Source organism: Leptodactylus fuscus, chromosome 1 (assembly GCF_031893055.1).
Source record: "Leptodactylus fuscus isolate aLepFus1 chromosome 1, aLepFus1.hap2, whole genome shotgun sequence".
Taxonomy (NCBI): Eukaryota; Metazoa; Chordata; class Amphibia; order Anura; family Leptodactylidae; genus Leptodactylus; species Leptodactylus fuscus.
This window is the reverse complement of record NC_134265.1, coordinates 286,627,362-286,645,848: the sequence shown is the minus strand read 5'-3', so window position 1 is coordinate 286,645,848 and position 18,487 is coordinate 286,627,362. Positions and strand designations below refer to the sequence as shown.

The 18,487-nt window shown below is 40.8% G+C and overlaps 1 protein-coding gene across 1 annotated transcript in view; it reads right to left on the bottom strand.

Moving 5' to 3' along the window:
* RBM46 (RNA binding motif protein 46) overlaps window positions 1-18,487 on the bottom strand; it is a 110,509-nt gene that overhangs the window by 67,379 nt on the left and 24,643 nt on the right. Inside the window, exons 5-6 of the mRNA XM_075285342.1 lie at window positions 5,326-5,428; window positions 4,964-4,992 (exon numbers count right to left, since the gene is read on the bottom strand). Coding sequence (XP_075141443.1) covers window positions 4,964-4,992; window positions 5,326-5,428 — 132 coding nt within the window. The remainder of the gene's footprint in view (window positions 1-4,963; window positions 4,993-5,325; window positions 5,429-18,487) is intronic.

Genomic DNA, 18,487 nt, shown 5'->3' with positions numbered 1-18,487 from the left:
ACCTTCATAAAATATAGAGAGAGAGAAAGAGAGGGGGAGACAGATTTCATTAGGCTTAATAAATGCCCCAACCAGCATAGACCATGACTGAGAGGCTGGAGTTTGAATGGAGATCTATGCCAGTTAACTCACACCAGATATTGGTGCCCTGTTGTGCTCTGTCCACATTCACGCACTGTGGTGAGCGAGGTGCAAAGTGGGGGTTGTGGCGCTCTTTTGATGCAATAAAGGGCTTTGTAGTAAATGTGCACAACATCAGTTTTCTGGCGTACATTTTCCACCTTGTATCATGAAAAGTCCAAAAATATAACCAAAATTTGAACATTGACCTTTTCTTTATTACATGCATTTGCATTTTCTGTTTCTTCATCTTTAAATTCTCCTTGTAGTAATAGATAGTGCAACGTCTGCAGCAGTTCTTCCTATTTACAAAGCAGGAAAAAAGAAATCTCCCCAGTAACTCAGATTCTGTTTAGGAAGGGAACGGAAGGGAAATTATTGATGTGTGCTATTTACATGGCTATGGGGTTCCAAATCCTGTTTCCCATACATACACTTACTTACACCCCAAAACACATTCTGAACTTAATTGTATTGCCATTTGTAGGGCAATATTCCTAGTCACTGACATGAGCTTGCTCTTGTGTCCCACTACTTATTGAGGCTACTAGGTGGCAGCATATGGCCAGTCTTCTAATAGTAAATTGGATTGGATAAATGACATTATTCCTTTAAGGTGGCAGTCACACAGCAAGAGAACATGAATAAACAGCAATGGGAATGTTCAAGAAAGAAGAATAACAACTTTAGTTTACCTTACATGAAATAAGCCAAAGTGTTTCTGAAATGTGCCAGATAGGACGAACCTGACTGACCAATAATAGGTTTGGGGCAGTGTATGGTTGTGGTTACCATAAAAGACATTACAAGCTCAGACTAATTCCTTGGAAATTCAATATACACTGTATTAAACACTTTTGTTGTTGCACTGCCATCTACTGGTAACTTGCAATATGAAAACACTTGCAACGCAGTTACAAATAACTCAATAAGGTAAAATACTTAAAAACAGAGGTGACTTATAAAGGGCGCACTGGAGGCTGGGGAGGTTCATTGAGGCCTAGGAACTTCTAGATACACCCATATATAAAAATATATATTTGCCTGCCTTTTAGTGCCGTAGAGCAGGCATGTCAAACTCAGGGTACCCCGAGGGCTACATGAGTAACAAGAGGTTGTTGCGAGGGCCGCACACAGCAGCTATTGTCACACACGTATTTTAAAAGCAGTCATGAAAACAAGATATGAAGTAGTAATATGTAACAGCAACTAATATATTTAACAAAAATACAGCAATTAAAAACTAAACATTTATTTGCTATCATTTTTTTCAATCTTTTTTAGATTATAAGTGGTGATCAGTCAGCCTTGTTCTCTGAGAAGATTTTGTTAGTTTCATAAAAGAAAATTATCTGTTTACATATACACCCTTCATCTGTCCCCAGATTCATGTCCCCCCATCTCTGCCCCCCAGATTCATATCCCCCCATCTCTGCCCCCCAGATTCATATCCCCCCATCTCTGCCCCCCAGATTCATATTCCCCCCAATCTCTGCCCCCATATTCATGTCCCCCCATCTCTGCCCCATATTCATGTCCCCCCATCTCTGCCCCCAGATTCATGTCCCCACATCTCTGCCCCCAGATTCATATCCCCCATCTCTGCCCCCCAGATTCATATCCCCCATCGCTGCCCCCCATATTCATGTTCCCCCATCTTTGCCCCCAGATTCATGTCCCCCATCTCTGCCCCCAGATTCATGTCCCTCATCTCTGCCCCCAGATTCATGTCCTCTCCATCTCTGCCCCAGACTCATGTCCCCCCATCTCTGCCCCCAGTGTCATGCCGTCCTCTCCATCTCTGCCCCCAGTATCATGCCGTCCTCTCCATCTCTGCCCCCAGTGTCATGCCGTCCTCTCCATCTCTGCCCCCCGTGTCATGCCGCCCTCTCCATCTCTGCCCCCCGTGTCATGCCGTCCACTCCATCTCTGCCCCCAGATTCATGTCCTCCCATCTCTGCCCCCAGATTCATGTCCCCACATCTCTGCCCCCAGATTCATGTCCTCCCATCTCTGCCCCCAGATTCATGTCCCCACATCTCTGCCCCCAGATTCATGTCCTCTCCATCTCTGCCCCCAGATTCATGTCCCCACATCTCTTCCCCCAGATTCATGTCCTCTCCATCTCTGCCCCCAGATTCATGTTCTCTCCATCTCTGCCCCCAGATTCATGTCCTCTCCATCTCTGCCCCCAGATTCATGTCCTCTCCATCTCTGCCCCAGATTCATGTCCCTCCATCTCTGCCCCCAGATTCATGACCCTCCATCTCTGCCCCCAGATTCATGTCCCCCATCTCTGCCCCCTATATTCATGTCCCTCCATCTCTGCCCCCAGATTCATGTCCCCCATCTCTGCCCCCCATATTCATGTCCCCACATCTCTGCCCCCAGATTCATGTCCCCCCATCTCTGCCCCCAGATTCATGTCCCCACATCTCTGCCCCCAGTGTCATGCCTCCCCCTCCTTCATCTGCCCTCAGTTTCACCTCTATGCGTACACACAACTTACCTTCTCCGACGACTCCGAGTCCTCGCTCCCCCGCCGCACTCTCTCTCACACGTTCACACGTGAACTGCCCGCGCGGGTTTTGACACCGAGAGAGAGACGCGGCGAGCTGCGTCTCTCTCTGGTGAAAACCAGCCTGCCGCGACCATCGCGGTCGCGGCCCTCCGCTGTCGGCTCAAATGAATGAGCCGACATAGGAGGGTGCTGCCGGGGGCGGAAGCCGCGCGGCTCAACCCGCGCGGCTTCCGCCTGAAGATTTATTTAATACAATGTATGTGCATCCAGTTTAACTTCCTCAATCCTGCAATGATCACACATATCATTGTCAGGCAGGGACGGAGATTAGTGAGCAGCCATATAACACAGTCTGTGTTCATGCAAAACACTATACAAACACTTTTTTCTGATTATAAAGGAAGGGGGGGGGTCCATGAATTTGGACTATAAGGGCCCCTTCACACGGAGTAAACGCGCCGCGCATTGTGGCGCATTTACGGCGCGTGTACGCCGCGTTTTTTTATGGTGCGCGATTACGCCGCGTTAACGCCGCGTTTATGCGGCATTAACGCGGCGTAATCGCGCACCGTAAAAAACACGGCGTACACGCACCGTAAACGCGCCACAATGCGCGGCGCGTTTACTCCGTGTGAAGGGGCCCTAAGACGTAGGGGACTGTGTTCTGCAGGAAAAAGACATAAACCATTCGGGTAGTAACAAATATCTTTATTTCTTTCACAGAAAGCACAAGTCATCTTAGGAGGTATAAAAGCTTAAAGGGGCTCTATCATTGGGAAAACTCATTTTTAATTTAACATATACTTGCATAGCCTTTAGAAAGGCTATTCCACACATACATTTTGTATGTTAATCCCCTCCATAGTTTTTGAATGAACCCGTTTTTATTCATATGCTAGTTAGCCAGCAACGAGCTCCGGAAGTCTCAGTGAGCACTGTCTGATGTGTGTGAGAGCAGGGAGGCTGATGAGTCAAAAAAAAAAAAAAAAACTACTGAGGTGATTTACATACAAAATATGTGAAAGAGCCTTTCTGAAGGCTGTGCAAGAATATGCTTAGGTAAAAATGAGTTTTCCCAATGATAGAATCCCTTTAAGATTACAGAGGTACAAGACACCTGCTGGTTTATTTTACAAGGTAGGCAAATACTCTTGAACAGAAAAGTTCAAAAAACTTTAGTGGTCTCTTGCTGAGGTCTGAAGGACTGTGTGTTACACCGCAAGGCTACTCAAGGTGATCAGGTTGTGCTCAAGATGGCTGACATTTCTCACCCAAACTGCACCATAATGAGTTTAAAAGGTAAGTTGACACAGTGGAATTTGTAAAGAAATTTGAGACAGTCATTTGCTGGACTAAAAACCAGCTGACAGGATGCTAAATTCAGCTGCTATACCTTTAAGGTCACTGTGTCAACCTGGGAAGTTTCTGCTCTTACAGAATTTCCCTGGGCTTGTCCAATTATTAGCTGAAGGGGAATATATAAGACCTCTCCCTCCTGACCCAGGTTGTCTACTAATTTAATTCTCTAGTTTAGCTCTGAACCTTATTGTATTGGATTGCTTTTCTGACCCTCAGATTGTTTTCTGGTTATTCTTTTGTAAGCTGATTCTGACACTGATGTATCTGCTTGAATTTGACCATTGGCTTTCCATTGGATATCACTTATGCCTCCTGATTTGCGTCTGACGACTTCTGCTGGTTTTGACCTTTTTCTTGGACGATTATTCTCCTGTTTCTGATCTGTCCTGTAAGTATTTATGGGATCTGGTTTGGTTTCAGTTAGAGGAGCATACAATTCAGCAAAGCCCATCTAGCCTTGGGAGTTTGGGAGTCTCTCTCTATTTCAAAGTGCTGTGCTTGTTGTTCTGCTCGCTGTTATCAGTCAGTTTCTGCTTTTGCTGAAACTAGCTCTTACATCTCAACCATAACACCAGCCCTGTATAATCCACTGGAGAGAGCCGTGATTTTCCACCACATGTTTGCATGCTGATTAGCTTCATGCACATATAAGACTAATCGCGCATGAGCCCTGACGCTGTAGTTTCTGCAGTTATTCAACTTTAAGAGCCAGCAAGTTGCTTCTTTTTTCCATCATCTCCTCTCCATGAAAATAATGGAAAAATGATTTCAGGCAAAATTTTAAGCTTAACTTGGACCTCCAAATTTCTCCATGTGAACTCACCCTAAAAAAGTCTACCACTTACCACAGCATATCACAGGCATTGTACAAGCTTCTTGTATGTGAATGTCCCCCTTATATCAATCTCTGCAACTAATAAGCCAATGCTCAATGATTACTACTGCTTTAAGATAGCTACTTACCTTAATGTATGGCAATAGCCGATTATGAACTAGAACAGGAACACATATAACACTTTTGGTCAGTCTGCATGTCAACCACACTGTTTCCACTTTCAGAAGGAGGGTCACTGCAATTTCTAGTTTTCATTACAGATTATTATTGCTGGTACAGATGTAGACATATTCCCTTTCCCTCCTCCAATACCAACATATTAGTCTCTAGCCTGTGTTTGGCCTTAAACCACACTGTTGGACACCCACTCCTTACCACAATGCTGAACTTGCTCAGTGGCTTCCAACATGGTCCAGGAACTATACACAGCCACTGACTCCCTTCAATAGTGTCTCTGGTCTCTTTGGCTCTCTCTTTTTCAATGAATTACCATACTCTCTTCATATTCACCTAAGTCTTCAGCCACTCCTTCTCTGCCACAGTTATGACTACGACTGACTATGACCAGATGTCTGTTCAATCTCACAGCAGATCTGACACATAAGAAGCCAAACAGACACAGTTATATTGACACAACCCAGCCCCACAAATAGACATTGTAGCAGCATCAGCTTATGGCACTAGGTAAAGTCCCTTCCTTTGCGTATAGGACTCCACCTAGAAATACTGCTTTTGGTATCATCAATGGTGACACCATTGAGACAACAGTTTGCAATCTGATCTTTTGTTTGGTGATGCCTTGACTCTATGGGGTGTGAGAAAGTGAAGGGTGTAGTGTGGAAGGACAGGTATGTTCCAGCCAGGCAGCTAAAGGGTGTTTGGTAAACACCCACACCAGGGAGGTCAGCTGACTAATCAAGGCCTGATATTAGTCTGTGTGTGAGGACTAGGAATGTGGCACCACACTGACAGAGCTGACCTGTCCAAACAGAACCTACAAACCAGGTACTGTGCCACCCATTGTTGTTACCAGAGCGAGAGTGTGGCAACGAGGCTCCTGTATAGTCAGGGAACAGTTTCTTATGTTTAGTTAGTTCTCAGCCGAGAAGGCTTTTGTTTGCTTATGCCTTTGCAAAGGTAGTTTATGCACCTCAAGTAAAATAAATGCTGAACTTGAGTGTAACCTAGTCTCTGTGTCCCTGTTTCCTGCACTGCTACCAAGCATCTACCTGAGCGATTCCCCACAGGGGTATCAAAAAAGTGCAATATTATAATATGCCATGTACAATAACATAACAGTGCAATTGGTAAGGGGGAAGTGTAGACCAATTTCAGGTCATCCCTTTACATGTTTGCTGTAGAGGCAGGGTTATGTTCACTACTCTCAACAAAAATGCTCTAAATTTGCCTGTATATACGTTAGATGCAGTTGTGACATATTTCTCTAGGTTGTTTGTGATGTTTATATGAAGAAAGGTTGTGGCGCTACACGTGAAAAACTACAACAACAGTTTTCAGTGCTGAGCTTTTCCTCTTTGAAGTAAAAGAATAAATTGCAGCAAAACCATTTTCCCTGAAAAAAGAAATATGACCAAAGGGCATTCTGTAAAAAAGAAGGAAAATATCATATCTGAAAGTGGTGTGGGAAAGAGATTTCATGAAATCCTATTTACTATAGTGAAACATCTTGCTATCATATTACCTCAAAGCCTAACTGCCCAAATGTGAAAGCTATATTGTAACAGTAAATGCAGAGACCGCTGAGTATGAAGACACTATGAGGCAAACAATACTATCAGGCCAATGGTAAAAATGATTAGAACTTGTGTGCTTTCCAGGGGAAATATGGAAGCATGTTTGCTCTGTATCTTTAGTCTGTAACTACATCAGAGAGATCCAAGGATATGTGCAAACACCTCTCCAAGTGTGATCCAAGAGGGCAGACCTTCACTAGTGATAGATTTGTGGTATATACACAAGGCTTTTGTTGGAAAACTTTATAAACTCAAAGAGCCAATACTAATAATAAAGGGGCCATTTTTTATAGTCTTATAGTAAATTTGGACTGGTAGTGACTAGAGATGAACGAGTAGTATTCGAAACGGCTATTTCGAATAGCACGCACTCATAGGAATGAATGGAGCCGGCCGGCACGCAGACGGGGCTGCCAGCTGCATCCATTCATTCCTATGGGTGCGTGCTATTCGAAACTGCCATTTCGAATACTACTCGCTCATCTCTAGTAGTGACTATCTCACAGAACTAGGCAGCACTGTTTTACCATTAGTCACACTTATAGCCTAAAGATGGAATACTTTTTCATACTGCTGCCACCCATACTATTAGGGTAGTATTGGTAGCACAGGGTCCATCATCAAAAATCCATCCATCCATCTATCCGAGCTGCACCACTTCTCTTGAATGCTCTACCCTGGAAATCAGATTAACTCCTAATTTCTACAGTTTCAAACTGAAACTAAAGACACATCTTTTCAGACAAGCCTATCACAATTTCTAACGTAAACCCTTAACCTTCCTCTGTCCCCGCTCCCACATTTCCCCACATGATATGATGCCATTTCAGGCTAACTTTATAGGTCCAAGCTCCATCCACATGTTAAAGGACACGACTGTTGACGGCTCATAAAGTTTTATGTTTGTGTAATGACAGTAACCTCTATTACAAAAGTGTCTGACCGCTGCATAAGCAATGCCGCCCCTGCTACCTCTTGTGCAACCCCCTCTACCTCATAGATTGTAAGCTCTTGCGAGCAGGGCCCTCAGTCCCATTGTGTGAAATGACTTTCTTTGTAATGTATCTTTCTGTCTGTATTTGAACCCTACAAATTGTACAGCGCTGCGGAATATGTTGGCGCTATATAAATAAAATGTATTATTATTATTATTATCACATCACATAAATGAATCTAAACTCCCCGGACAACCCCTTTAAGGACCTTCCTTTTACAGTGAAAGCAGTTTATTTATAACCATTACAGAGAAGCTTATATATAATCAGCACTTCTATGTGTTCCCTTCAAATGCCTACAGTAGAAGAATATGAGGGTTATCACTGAATGTATCTTACAGCTTAAGAGGACGTGATCCAACTCTTACAGTTCAAGAACACTCAACAGAAGCTCATATATAGGATGCTTTCAGTGCTTTGCTTAGCTTACAGTTTTCTCTCTATACATTGTCTCAACTGTGAATGCTACAATAAATGTTATCAAGTAAATCAAAGCAGCTTATAGGAGAACCGCAAAGATCCATTTTCTAATGATTTCAATGCTTTATACAATAATCCATTTTTCCATTACACATCTGAAGAGCTTTCGTCAGCAAGTATATAAACATCTAGTGTCTTTAAGACGCGTGCTTCATGAGTAAAGTAGCTGAAAATAACACTTCACTAGGTGTATTAGATTCCCATGTTCATAGAGTAGACTCCTACAAATTCTTTTCAACAGTAAAAGCATCTCTCTGTTTACAACATTCATTCATAACAGCTCTTCTGGCTATGTGCTTAATAGATAATAAGTGTCAAATCAGTGTACAATGTAGCCAATACAAGTGTCCTGATATGTGTACGTCTTATGATAAATATAATATGGCAGAGAACTCTGGGATACCCATAGGTTCACACTAGCACTTGGGTTTTCGTCCTTTGGGTCTGCTTGGGGACCCAAAAGAAACCCTATCAGTTAAAAAGTAGTTGCACGTGGACCCACCCAGTTTCTGTCAGTTTTATACACTCTGCCGATTTAAGCGGAATCTCACAAATACTCACAAATTTTGTAAATAATTATTTTTAAAAAAATATTTTTAAAAAGTATAAAAAGTACGGAAGGAAAAGTCATGCAAGATATTATTAGCGTACATCTGTGAAAAAAGGAAATATAGATATTAATATCATAGAGGATTATACACGTATCCAAACTATCCATATGCACTAACAAACACGTCTATGACAGGCAGAAGTAATCCACTACATAGGAGCGGCAATATAGAGACACTCAATAATGTGACATTCAACTCCCGGGTTCCTTGTCTATTTCCACATTCATAGATATGTTGGGAGAACGCTGGTGAGACTGTGTGATACACATTTGTAGCGCAGCCAAAACCTGACAGTGTGAGTGTGTTTATTCAATACAGATGATTATTAATTATTGTTTTATTGTCTCATTGACAGTTTTTGTACTGCATTATATGGCCAGGGCCGGTTTTTGATAAAGTGGGTAAATGTTCACCTGTGGCGGGAGACCTGTAGCACTGACATCACACTTGATGAAGGTCCTAGAGAGACTGGTCCTTAGACATCTCCAACCTCTAGTGAGCTCTGCCATGGACCCCCTCCAATTTGCCTATCACCCAGGCATTGGGGTGGATGATGCTATCATCCACCTTCTTCACAGAGTTCTTTCTCACCTGGAGAAACCTGGAACACTGTGAGAATAATTTCTCCAGTGCTTTTAATACCATTCAGCCAGGACTACTGAGGGACAAGCTGGATCTTGTTGGAGTGGACCATCACAGGCATTGAGATAGTCAAGACCTATAAGTACCTGGGTGTGCTCCTCAATAATAAGCTGGACTGGGCTGATCACTTGGATGCGCTGCACAGAAAGGGTCACAGCAGGCTCTACCTGCTCAGGGGGCACTTCTTAGGGCCTTTCAACTCTGTGGTATCATCATCCCGCTTCTTCAGAGTGGCTTGCTGGGGGAGTAGCATTCCAGACAGGGGCAGACATAGACTTGACAGGCTGATTAGAAGGGCCAGCTCTGTCCTGGGTAGTGCTATGGACCCAGTACAGGTGGTGGGTGACAGAAGGACACTGTCCGTGGTGAGCTCCATGCTGGAGAATAACTCCCATCCCATGAGACCGTGATAGCACTGGGCAGCACTGTCAGTGACGACTGCTTCACCCCAAGTCTGAGAAGGAGCGTTATCAGAGGTTCTTCATCTCAACCGCGGTCAGGCTGTATAATCAACATCACGCTAAGCGGAGATCACTCCACAAAGAGAACTAAATGATACTGATGTCTTTCTTTTCTTTTTAGTTGCTATGACTCCTAGTATATTTTCTATCTGCTATTCTGAGCTTGTATGTGTTCTTTGTTGTACGCTATTATTGTATTCATGCTGCTGTATCATAGTGAATTTCCCCATGGTGGGACTAATAAAGGATTATCTTATCTTATTTTATCTTATGTACATTCATATGCCATATATTCACACATACCTGTCTATAAATGTACAGTACTCACACAGTATATATACAAATATACAAATATATATACATATATACAAATTAAATATGAGTTTATTTTGGGGGTAAAATATGTATATTTGGCTGAAATGCTGGCTGCAATGGAGATGGAGGAAACTCATGTGCACCTCTAAGTCTGGCAGTAGTGAAAGCTCTTACATTGCAGTAGACGTCCCCCCTCACACTCCGATCAGATGAATGAGTCACTGCTTGTGGGGACCCTGAGCAATTGCCCAGTCTACCCTCCTAACACGGACCCTGTATAAGGCTACACTATTGATCATATACTGAAGTGCTTACAATTCATGAATTCACTTAATGTATATTATTTATATGGAGTGAACTTCACACTGTTTTTACACTTACGATCACTTTGCAACCATATAAATATGCAACTGAAACCATTGGTAAATAAAAATCTCATATTTTTAAGCATGTTACTCTTCGATTGCTGTCTTATTTTCTGGAATTTTTATCAGATTTTTGGTCTATACCTGGAGGCTTTTCACTTTTCTTTTTGCTGAAACTGTGCTGTACACACACACACACACACACACACACACATACACACACATATACACATACAAAACACCAATACAAAATAACTTAGACACCCATGTTAAAACAAAATGATATTTTTTTACTGAGTACCTCAGTATGGAACTAACTGTGCACGCTGCTAATACTGCCAAAAGAGGCAAAAGAAACTTTCTCTGGACCACTGTTGATATAATGAGGTGTCTATGGGCCTATGTAAGATACGGCATGTACTAGGACATAAATGTATGCAGTAAACGCACTTAGAAAAGACTCTCGTCTATCTGGTGAGTGCAGATCTCAGAAGGTTGCAGTATGACTCACTATATAAGTCTACAGCATCCTTCATGACACACATAGTTCTTTCTCTCCTTTGTTACATCCTTCAGTCGATTAGAAAGATATGTAGGAATAAATATTGTGACATTTAGAGTTATTTTCTATCCCATTGCTTTAATCCCAGGAGAATGTAATTGTCTACAATTTAAACACCAGCTTTAAAAGCTGAGAAAAACATATTGTACATTATGTGGGTTTTACATTTATTGCATGACTCACCCTTTTTATTATCTTTATGAATCATCGATGCCCACCCTGTGGCCTGGAGAATTCACTAGCCCATTGACTGCCTACTTATCGGCACTAGGAAAATAAAGCAGAGGGATATAGAAATGTATTAACACTATAGAGAATCAGAAGAAACATACTCATGGTTAAATGTATTATCATTGAGAATGTCATGACTAGATATGAGCAAATCCCTTGGTAAGAAATCAGATTTCTTACAAAGATCCAAAATTTTTGGATTAAGCCAAATCAAAAAATTTTCTGATTCATTTCAGGTTATCTAATATGGCTGCCATTATGTGAAGTCAGAAAAGAAGGCTCACATAATTTCAAGGATCAGGTGGGTTTTAATTCATTGTAAATAGTCCTTTCATCAAATTATGAGAGACTTTGGGTGTGAGAGGTCATTGTTCATGTCTACATTATAGATGCTATATAAGAACACAGCCAACATAGATGTTTTTGGAACAGAGGGGAGCAAGAGAAAAGAAAAGTTTGCTTTTGCACCACATTGCCTGTGTTCAATTTGCTGTAATTCCTGCATGCATATGCTGGATTATCTGCACCTGTATCATAACGTGTAAGGTTGAAAGCATATTTCCTGTTGAAATATGCCGATTTTGTTTGGAAACCGGGCAGAAACTATCTATGTCTATGTGTGTCTATAGGTAAGCACTTTTTAAGCACATAGGGTTTCAATTTTTCAGGTCCCCAAGTGGACCCAAAGAACAGAAACCCGAACGCTTGATGGACTGCATATGGTGTGCTTCTATTTACAGATCTATTTTGTACATGTACCTATTAGCTGCTTTACAAAAGTTTATTTGACTCTTTTTTTGTGCACTGACATTTGAGTCTATTTTTCAAACCCTGTGGGATTTTTCCTCCCTTTAAGAGTCTTATTTTGATATAATTTAGGCTATACACACATGGACAAAATTATTAGTACCCCTAGTTTAATGAAAGAAAATACCAAAACAACAAAGAAAGGTTCACGGGTATAAAACAAAAAAGTGTACTCAATGTGCGATTAAACTTTATTTGAGGAACGTCCCCTTTGTGCAGAAACATACAAGGCTGGTATATTACCTGCCTAAACTATTAAAACTCATATCCTATTCAGATTAACGCTCGGCTCACATGGGCCTATACTAGTAGTCTTACAGATTTCTGGTCCTGCTTCAGTTATTCAAACTTTGTCTCTTGATTTTCAAATCTTTCACATTTCTGTTGGATACATACCAATAGTATTCATTTGATGTTATGAAATTGTACCAATGCCACAAGCTAAACATTTACTGTTTTTTTACATTCTAAAACTACATGTATAAGGGCTCGTTCACATGGGGGGGGGGGGATTTTGACCATATTTTGACTCAGGGAGCCAAGTCAAAATATGGTCAAAACCCGCCTGCCACGATGTCGCGGTTGCGGCTTCCCCCACCCCGGAGTCGGCTCAAATGAATGTGCCAATGCCAGAGGTTCTGGCTGCCAGGTGGAAGCCGTGGCTCGGCGATACGCGGAATCCGCCTGAAGAAAGGGCAGTTCGCTTCTTTTTTTTTTTTTTTTTAAAAAGAACGCTAGTGGTCTCCATAGACCACCATTGTAAAGGGGTGGATTCCGCTGTCAAAATCCACCCCTTTGGCCCCGAGTGAACTAGCCCTTAGGTACTCACTGCTTTACAATACTCTAGACATGTGAGTTAGAAAACTATTAGAACCCTATGGAAACGTTTCATACTATATGCCCTCATCATATTGTTCATCGAGTTCTGGAAATGATCATACCTACCACTATCTCCGGCACAATAAGGTCTGAATTACCTTGAATGTCTCAGTTCTCTTTCAAGCGATGTGATTCATTTTGCAAAGAAAAAAAAAAGAACTGACTGATAGCCGATTCATCTTCTAGAACCAAATCACAAGTTCTTTTTCCTTTTAGAAACAGGCAAACTTAAAAGCTTTTTTACCATATGTTGTATTCTTATAAATGTTATTACTTCTATACATATATTTAGTTGATACATATGTCTAACTACAGCCACAGTTGTATACTTTACATACAATCAGATGGAAATTGCAAACTTTTGCTTTGAAAGCTTTTAGGGTCCATTCACAAAGAGGAAAATGGTGAGGAATTTGGTGTGGAATTTCAGCGCTGAAAAAAAAAGCCTCCCATTGACTTCAATGAGTTCCTTTTTCTGCTAGCACCCATTGAAGTCGATTGGAGGATTTTATTTCAGCGCTGAAATTCCACACCAAATTCCTCACCATTTTCTTCCATGTGAATGGACCCTTAGAATTGCTCTATAATATATCTCAAAATAGGAAAATTACACCCAATCCATAAAAAGTGAAGTCACTCAGTATGATATAGGTAAAGTTCACCTACGATGTACATTTTCAGCATTATAAACCTGAATTTTTTAATGATTTGTAGGTAGGGGTAGGTAAAGGAAAAACGTCAGTGATGTGAATGACTGAAACTGAAGTACAATGTATAATAAAATATCCCAAATAAAGTATAAAACAGCTTGATATCTATTTATTTTGCAAGATAGCAAAAACCATTATACGTTTATTTGTCTTCAGATTTATTAAATGTCCAGGATCTTATTTTTTTTCCTTTCAGTGGACCAGGACAGGATTAAGTACGTGGTAGAATCTCTATCTTCACTGTAACATTTTTTTGTAATCACTAGACAAGAAAACAAATGAGGCATGATGATGACAATGTGAAATTTATGTTTTTGGGTTTTTTTTACTTATTTTACATAATAACATTTTTTTTTTTTTTTTAAATCATTTTAACTTTGCATGTGGCCATATTCTAAAACCCATAAAGGTTTTATTTTTCCAGCAACGTGGCAGTGTGAGGTCTTGTTTTTGCAGGACAACATTAAATTTTTTGGATACAATATACTGTACAAACATATGATACGTTTTATCAGTTTTATTATATTATGTTTTTGAATGGTGAGATTAAGAGAAAATATAAGTCATGTCACAGTGTTTATGGTTTATAGAATTTATCATACAGGATAAATAACATACTTATTTTATTTTAGGCGTCATTATGGTCTTGGCAATATCAATATGTTTATTTTTTTCATTAAAAAGGGAAATGATCCTCTATTTTTACTTTTCTGTAGAACCACTTAGGTGCTGTGGTCAGTGTTGACAGCAGCATTTAAGTTGTTAAACAGCGAGGCAAAGATGATAAGTCCCGCTTATTATTGACGAGCACACCCAGGTATTTATATGTCTTGACCATGCCAATGCCCATTACCTGGATGACCACTGGATTTGGGGCACTTCTCCGCTTACTAAAGTTCACCATCTCCTTCGTCTTTCCATATGTCAGAATATGTCGGTTCAGACAATAAATTCCTTGTTGGTGTGAACTCCTCATGGAATACTGTCATAGGATGCACATACTCATCGAAGTGGTGATGACATTCAGTGAAAACGTACCTCTACTTATAAAACAACATTTCATAAATGAATAGTACAATTGAATGTAAGAAATTCTGTAATATATCTTATTAAAGAAATCAGTTTTTTTCCACTTTTAGGATGCACTCCTCCTCCTTATCTTCTATCAGAATGTTTCTTTATAGAGTTAGTCACAGTATCAGGCTCACACACAAAAGTGTCTGGGGATGGGGAAGAGTAAGCTGGTAATTGATTTATTGCCTCTTGAAGGCAACACTGTCAGAAAGACTCCGTCCCTTACTCACAGTGTAGCAGAGTGTGGCAGCAGCAGCTATTTGTGTGTCTTTTCAAGCATCCTCCTTTCCCTCCCCTCTTCATAGACCTCTATGTAAAAATCATCTCAGCCTGATTATTGAACAAGTAAACATATTTCTTTAATGAGATGTATTACAGAGTTTCTATTATTCATCTGTACTATTTATTTGTGAGAAGTTGTTTTATAACTGGAGGTATCCTTTAAGTTCTGTTTTTACCATATCAAATTCCTACTTGAATGTACATTTGAGATATTCACAGTTTCTTACATCTTGAAAAACCTCTATAAAATATGTTTACTTGATTGACACTGTCTAAATACAATCAGCTTAGAATACAGGAAGTATACAGAATACAGTGCCCATTAATCATCATGCTCCTCTACATCTGAGGACTGAAGGGCAGACCTAATGTGCTGTACGGCTCAGCTGACCTCTTGATTTCTGAATTTATTTTGGGCTAATTTAAATGTATGAACAAGCAAGCTATGTACTATATTTTGAAGGTCAAGATGTTTTTTATGTCAGCTGTGACAGTAATAAAACCTTCACATTTTACCTGAAACAATTATGGATAAAAGCACACTATATTATATGACTTTCAGAATGAAAAGTAACTCTAATTATAGAGGGTATTCTCTACCAGTCTAACCTCACTGAAAAAGCCAAAAAGTTTATAGACAATAAAAAAAGTTATTTTTTAGTCCTAGTTTTGGAGAATTTATGCCTACACTAGTCTTATGGCCTCATAAAATCCCACATTCTAATACATAGAAAATGCATTATTTATAAGACTATTTTCCTACATACCTAAATGCTACCTTATAATATGATAAAGACATTTTTTGTCCTTTAAAGAGGACCTTTCATGAGTTTGGGGCACAGGCAGTTCTATATACTGCTGGAAAGCCGACAGTGCGCTGAATTCCGGTACCATAGCTCTTTACAGTCAGAAGGGCGTTCCTGACAGTCTATCAGGAACGTCCTTCAGCACAGCAGTGCCTATCACGCTGTACAGTGTGAGCGGGGAGGAAATCTACACTGCGACTGTCCTAGTGGGACAGATTAATGTAAAATGTGCATTAACCTCTAAACAGCTGTCTGAAGATGGATCCTCCTTTTGGATGGAGGTATCCTGGCTTGGTTTTATTCCCAAATCATGCAATTAAGTTTCAGGAAAATCAAGCATTGATCTATAGGGAGCTGCATTCCAAAAGGTGGCACTAGAGCAAATTCAACTTTTCCACCAAGGAGATCTTATTTGCATATTCTTTTCCCACAATTTGTAGCAAGGCACACAGGCCTAATAAGTTCCTGTACAGTTCATGGTGGCCTTGTTTCCTTAGTGAAGCATAGTACCCCTTCTAAACAGCATCAATGACTTTTCACTCAGCCAGCCAGAAATCTGCTTTGCATCATATCATCGTGCATGGTCAATATAAGATTTTATATTATGATATTTTGATACATTTATGTATGGTCTCTCACTTTGGTTATGTCTGTTTGATTTACTCATGTGTACATGTGCTATAGCTTCTGAACTGTGGTAATATACCTATGGGTAGATCTCCGTTTTAGTTCAGTATATATTATTAACTCCTCACAGCCATTAGCAGTGGTGTTTACTTGTGGTTATTCTCTTTTTGCTTTCCCCCTTTATTCATTATATCTTAACTTTTTAACTTAATAAACCTGGACTTTGTAGTAGCTAAATGTGTTTTCTTGATGTATTTTTTAATTACATAGAACTTCTATATTTGCTTTATGGTGGTTTTACCTCTAAAAAGTCATAGTTACAAGATAAAATTCTGCAGATAGCTCATTACAATGAAACCTCTACAAAATGATAAGGAATAAGCTCCCCCTAGTGGTTACTGCATGAAGCAGTATGAGGACATTTGTTGTACCTTTAAAATGCTTAAAAATTAGATTGTGATACCGTAGTAGTTTAGAACTTAAGCATTTACGAGTGGGCACTGTCCCAAACATGTAAAACCGTGATGTGCAAACAAAACCTGACAACTACATGTGATATGACTGCCACCTCCTTACACTAGCTCTTATCATATGAGGCTCCTACTAACTGGGCAACTAGTCAGGAGCCTTGAACACAAAAAGACTGTGCACCCCTGTCCCCTATTTCTGAACAAACAATTTAACCACTTCACAGAGAATAGTGATCAGTTGTAGTGTACGGTTGTTGCTATAGGATGTTAGTATAACATGCAGTACCGTAGCTAAAAAAAAAGATTATTCTGCAAAAGGTTATTTCTTAAAAGGATTATCCCATGAAGACAGCCCCGTCTCTAAAGATAGCTGCAGATGCTCATGGAAGGGGGTCCCAAGCTGGGGTCCCATCTCTAATCTGTCTAAATGCCCTAATACTGTAAAATATATATCCAAGGGTTATATGTTATGGTCTCGGGATCCTTGACCACGGACTGGCCCCTGACTGATAACTTCTCAGTACAGGACAGGAAAAACACATCAAAAGAAAACAAAATCGGAAGTATGAGCAGTTTGGACTTCTAGTGTGGATCCTCCTACACCCTGCCTCGCACAACTAGAAGTAGCCGTGGGCCCGACTAACTTGCCTGAATGGGCACGAGCACAGCCGGAGAAGTAGCTAACCTACCAAGGGAAATAGAGCCCCTGTCTAGCTTCACATTTATGAAGGAGAGGCAGATACAGAACAAGCCCCCCACGGATGTCCAGACTTGGACTAACGGTGAACATGAGAACACAAAAGCATAGGGAGAGAATAAACGTGAAACACAGAATAACTGAACTAAGCAAGGGATAGGGAAAAACAGAACTTAGGATCACACACAAAAAACCCCTACCAAAACTCCAAACTTCCAAACAGAAAAATACCTAGGGCTCGCTGCGCCCGGAACACTATGTCTGGATACAAGCTCAATACTTAGCGAACAGTCCTGTGTGAACAGGAGCAAGAAACTGGATGGGCCAGGATGCAGATGGTAGCAACTTTAGACAACAGACATTCACTGAGAACAGGAACAGACGTTTAAGACCAGCATCAGGTAGCATGTACAACAGCCTTATATACTGAAGAGAAGGCCTCGCCCATGGCCTGTAAAGTATTCAGCACTGCAGAGAACTTAACCCCTTCAGAGGCCAAGACACACCAGGCACTGATCCACCAGGCCACTCACCACGTGAACCACGCCCGAGTGCCAGAGCAGAAACTGCATGTCTGGTGTGAACATTCCCCTGCCGTGCATCAGGTGATTCACGCGCTGAATGCCGTCCGGACACTCTGCGCCTGAACCTAACAGGCCGAGACTGCTGAGACCAGGTCATAACATTATATTTGTTATATAACTATTTACAAAGACTATTCAGATTTAGAAAATCCCACTGACTTGAAGGGATCTGGAAGAAATAGTGTACTAAAAATATTTGCAGTAAAACGTATGTTCTGAGACTTGTATTGCTGCTCCCATAAATCCTGTGAATAATCTAGGCCACAGTGATGTTTCATCCATGGTGATGTTATGGCGCAC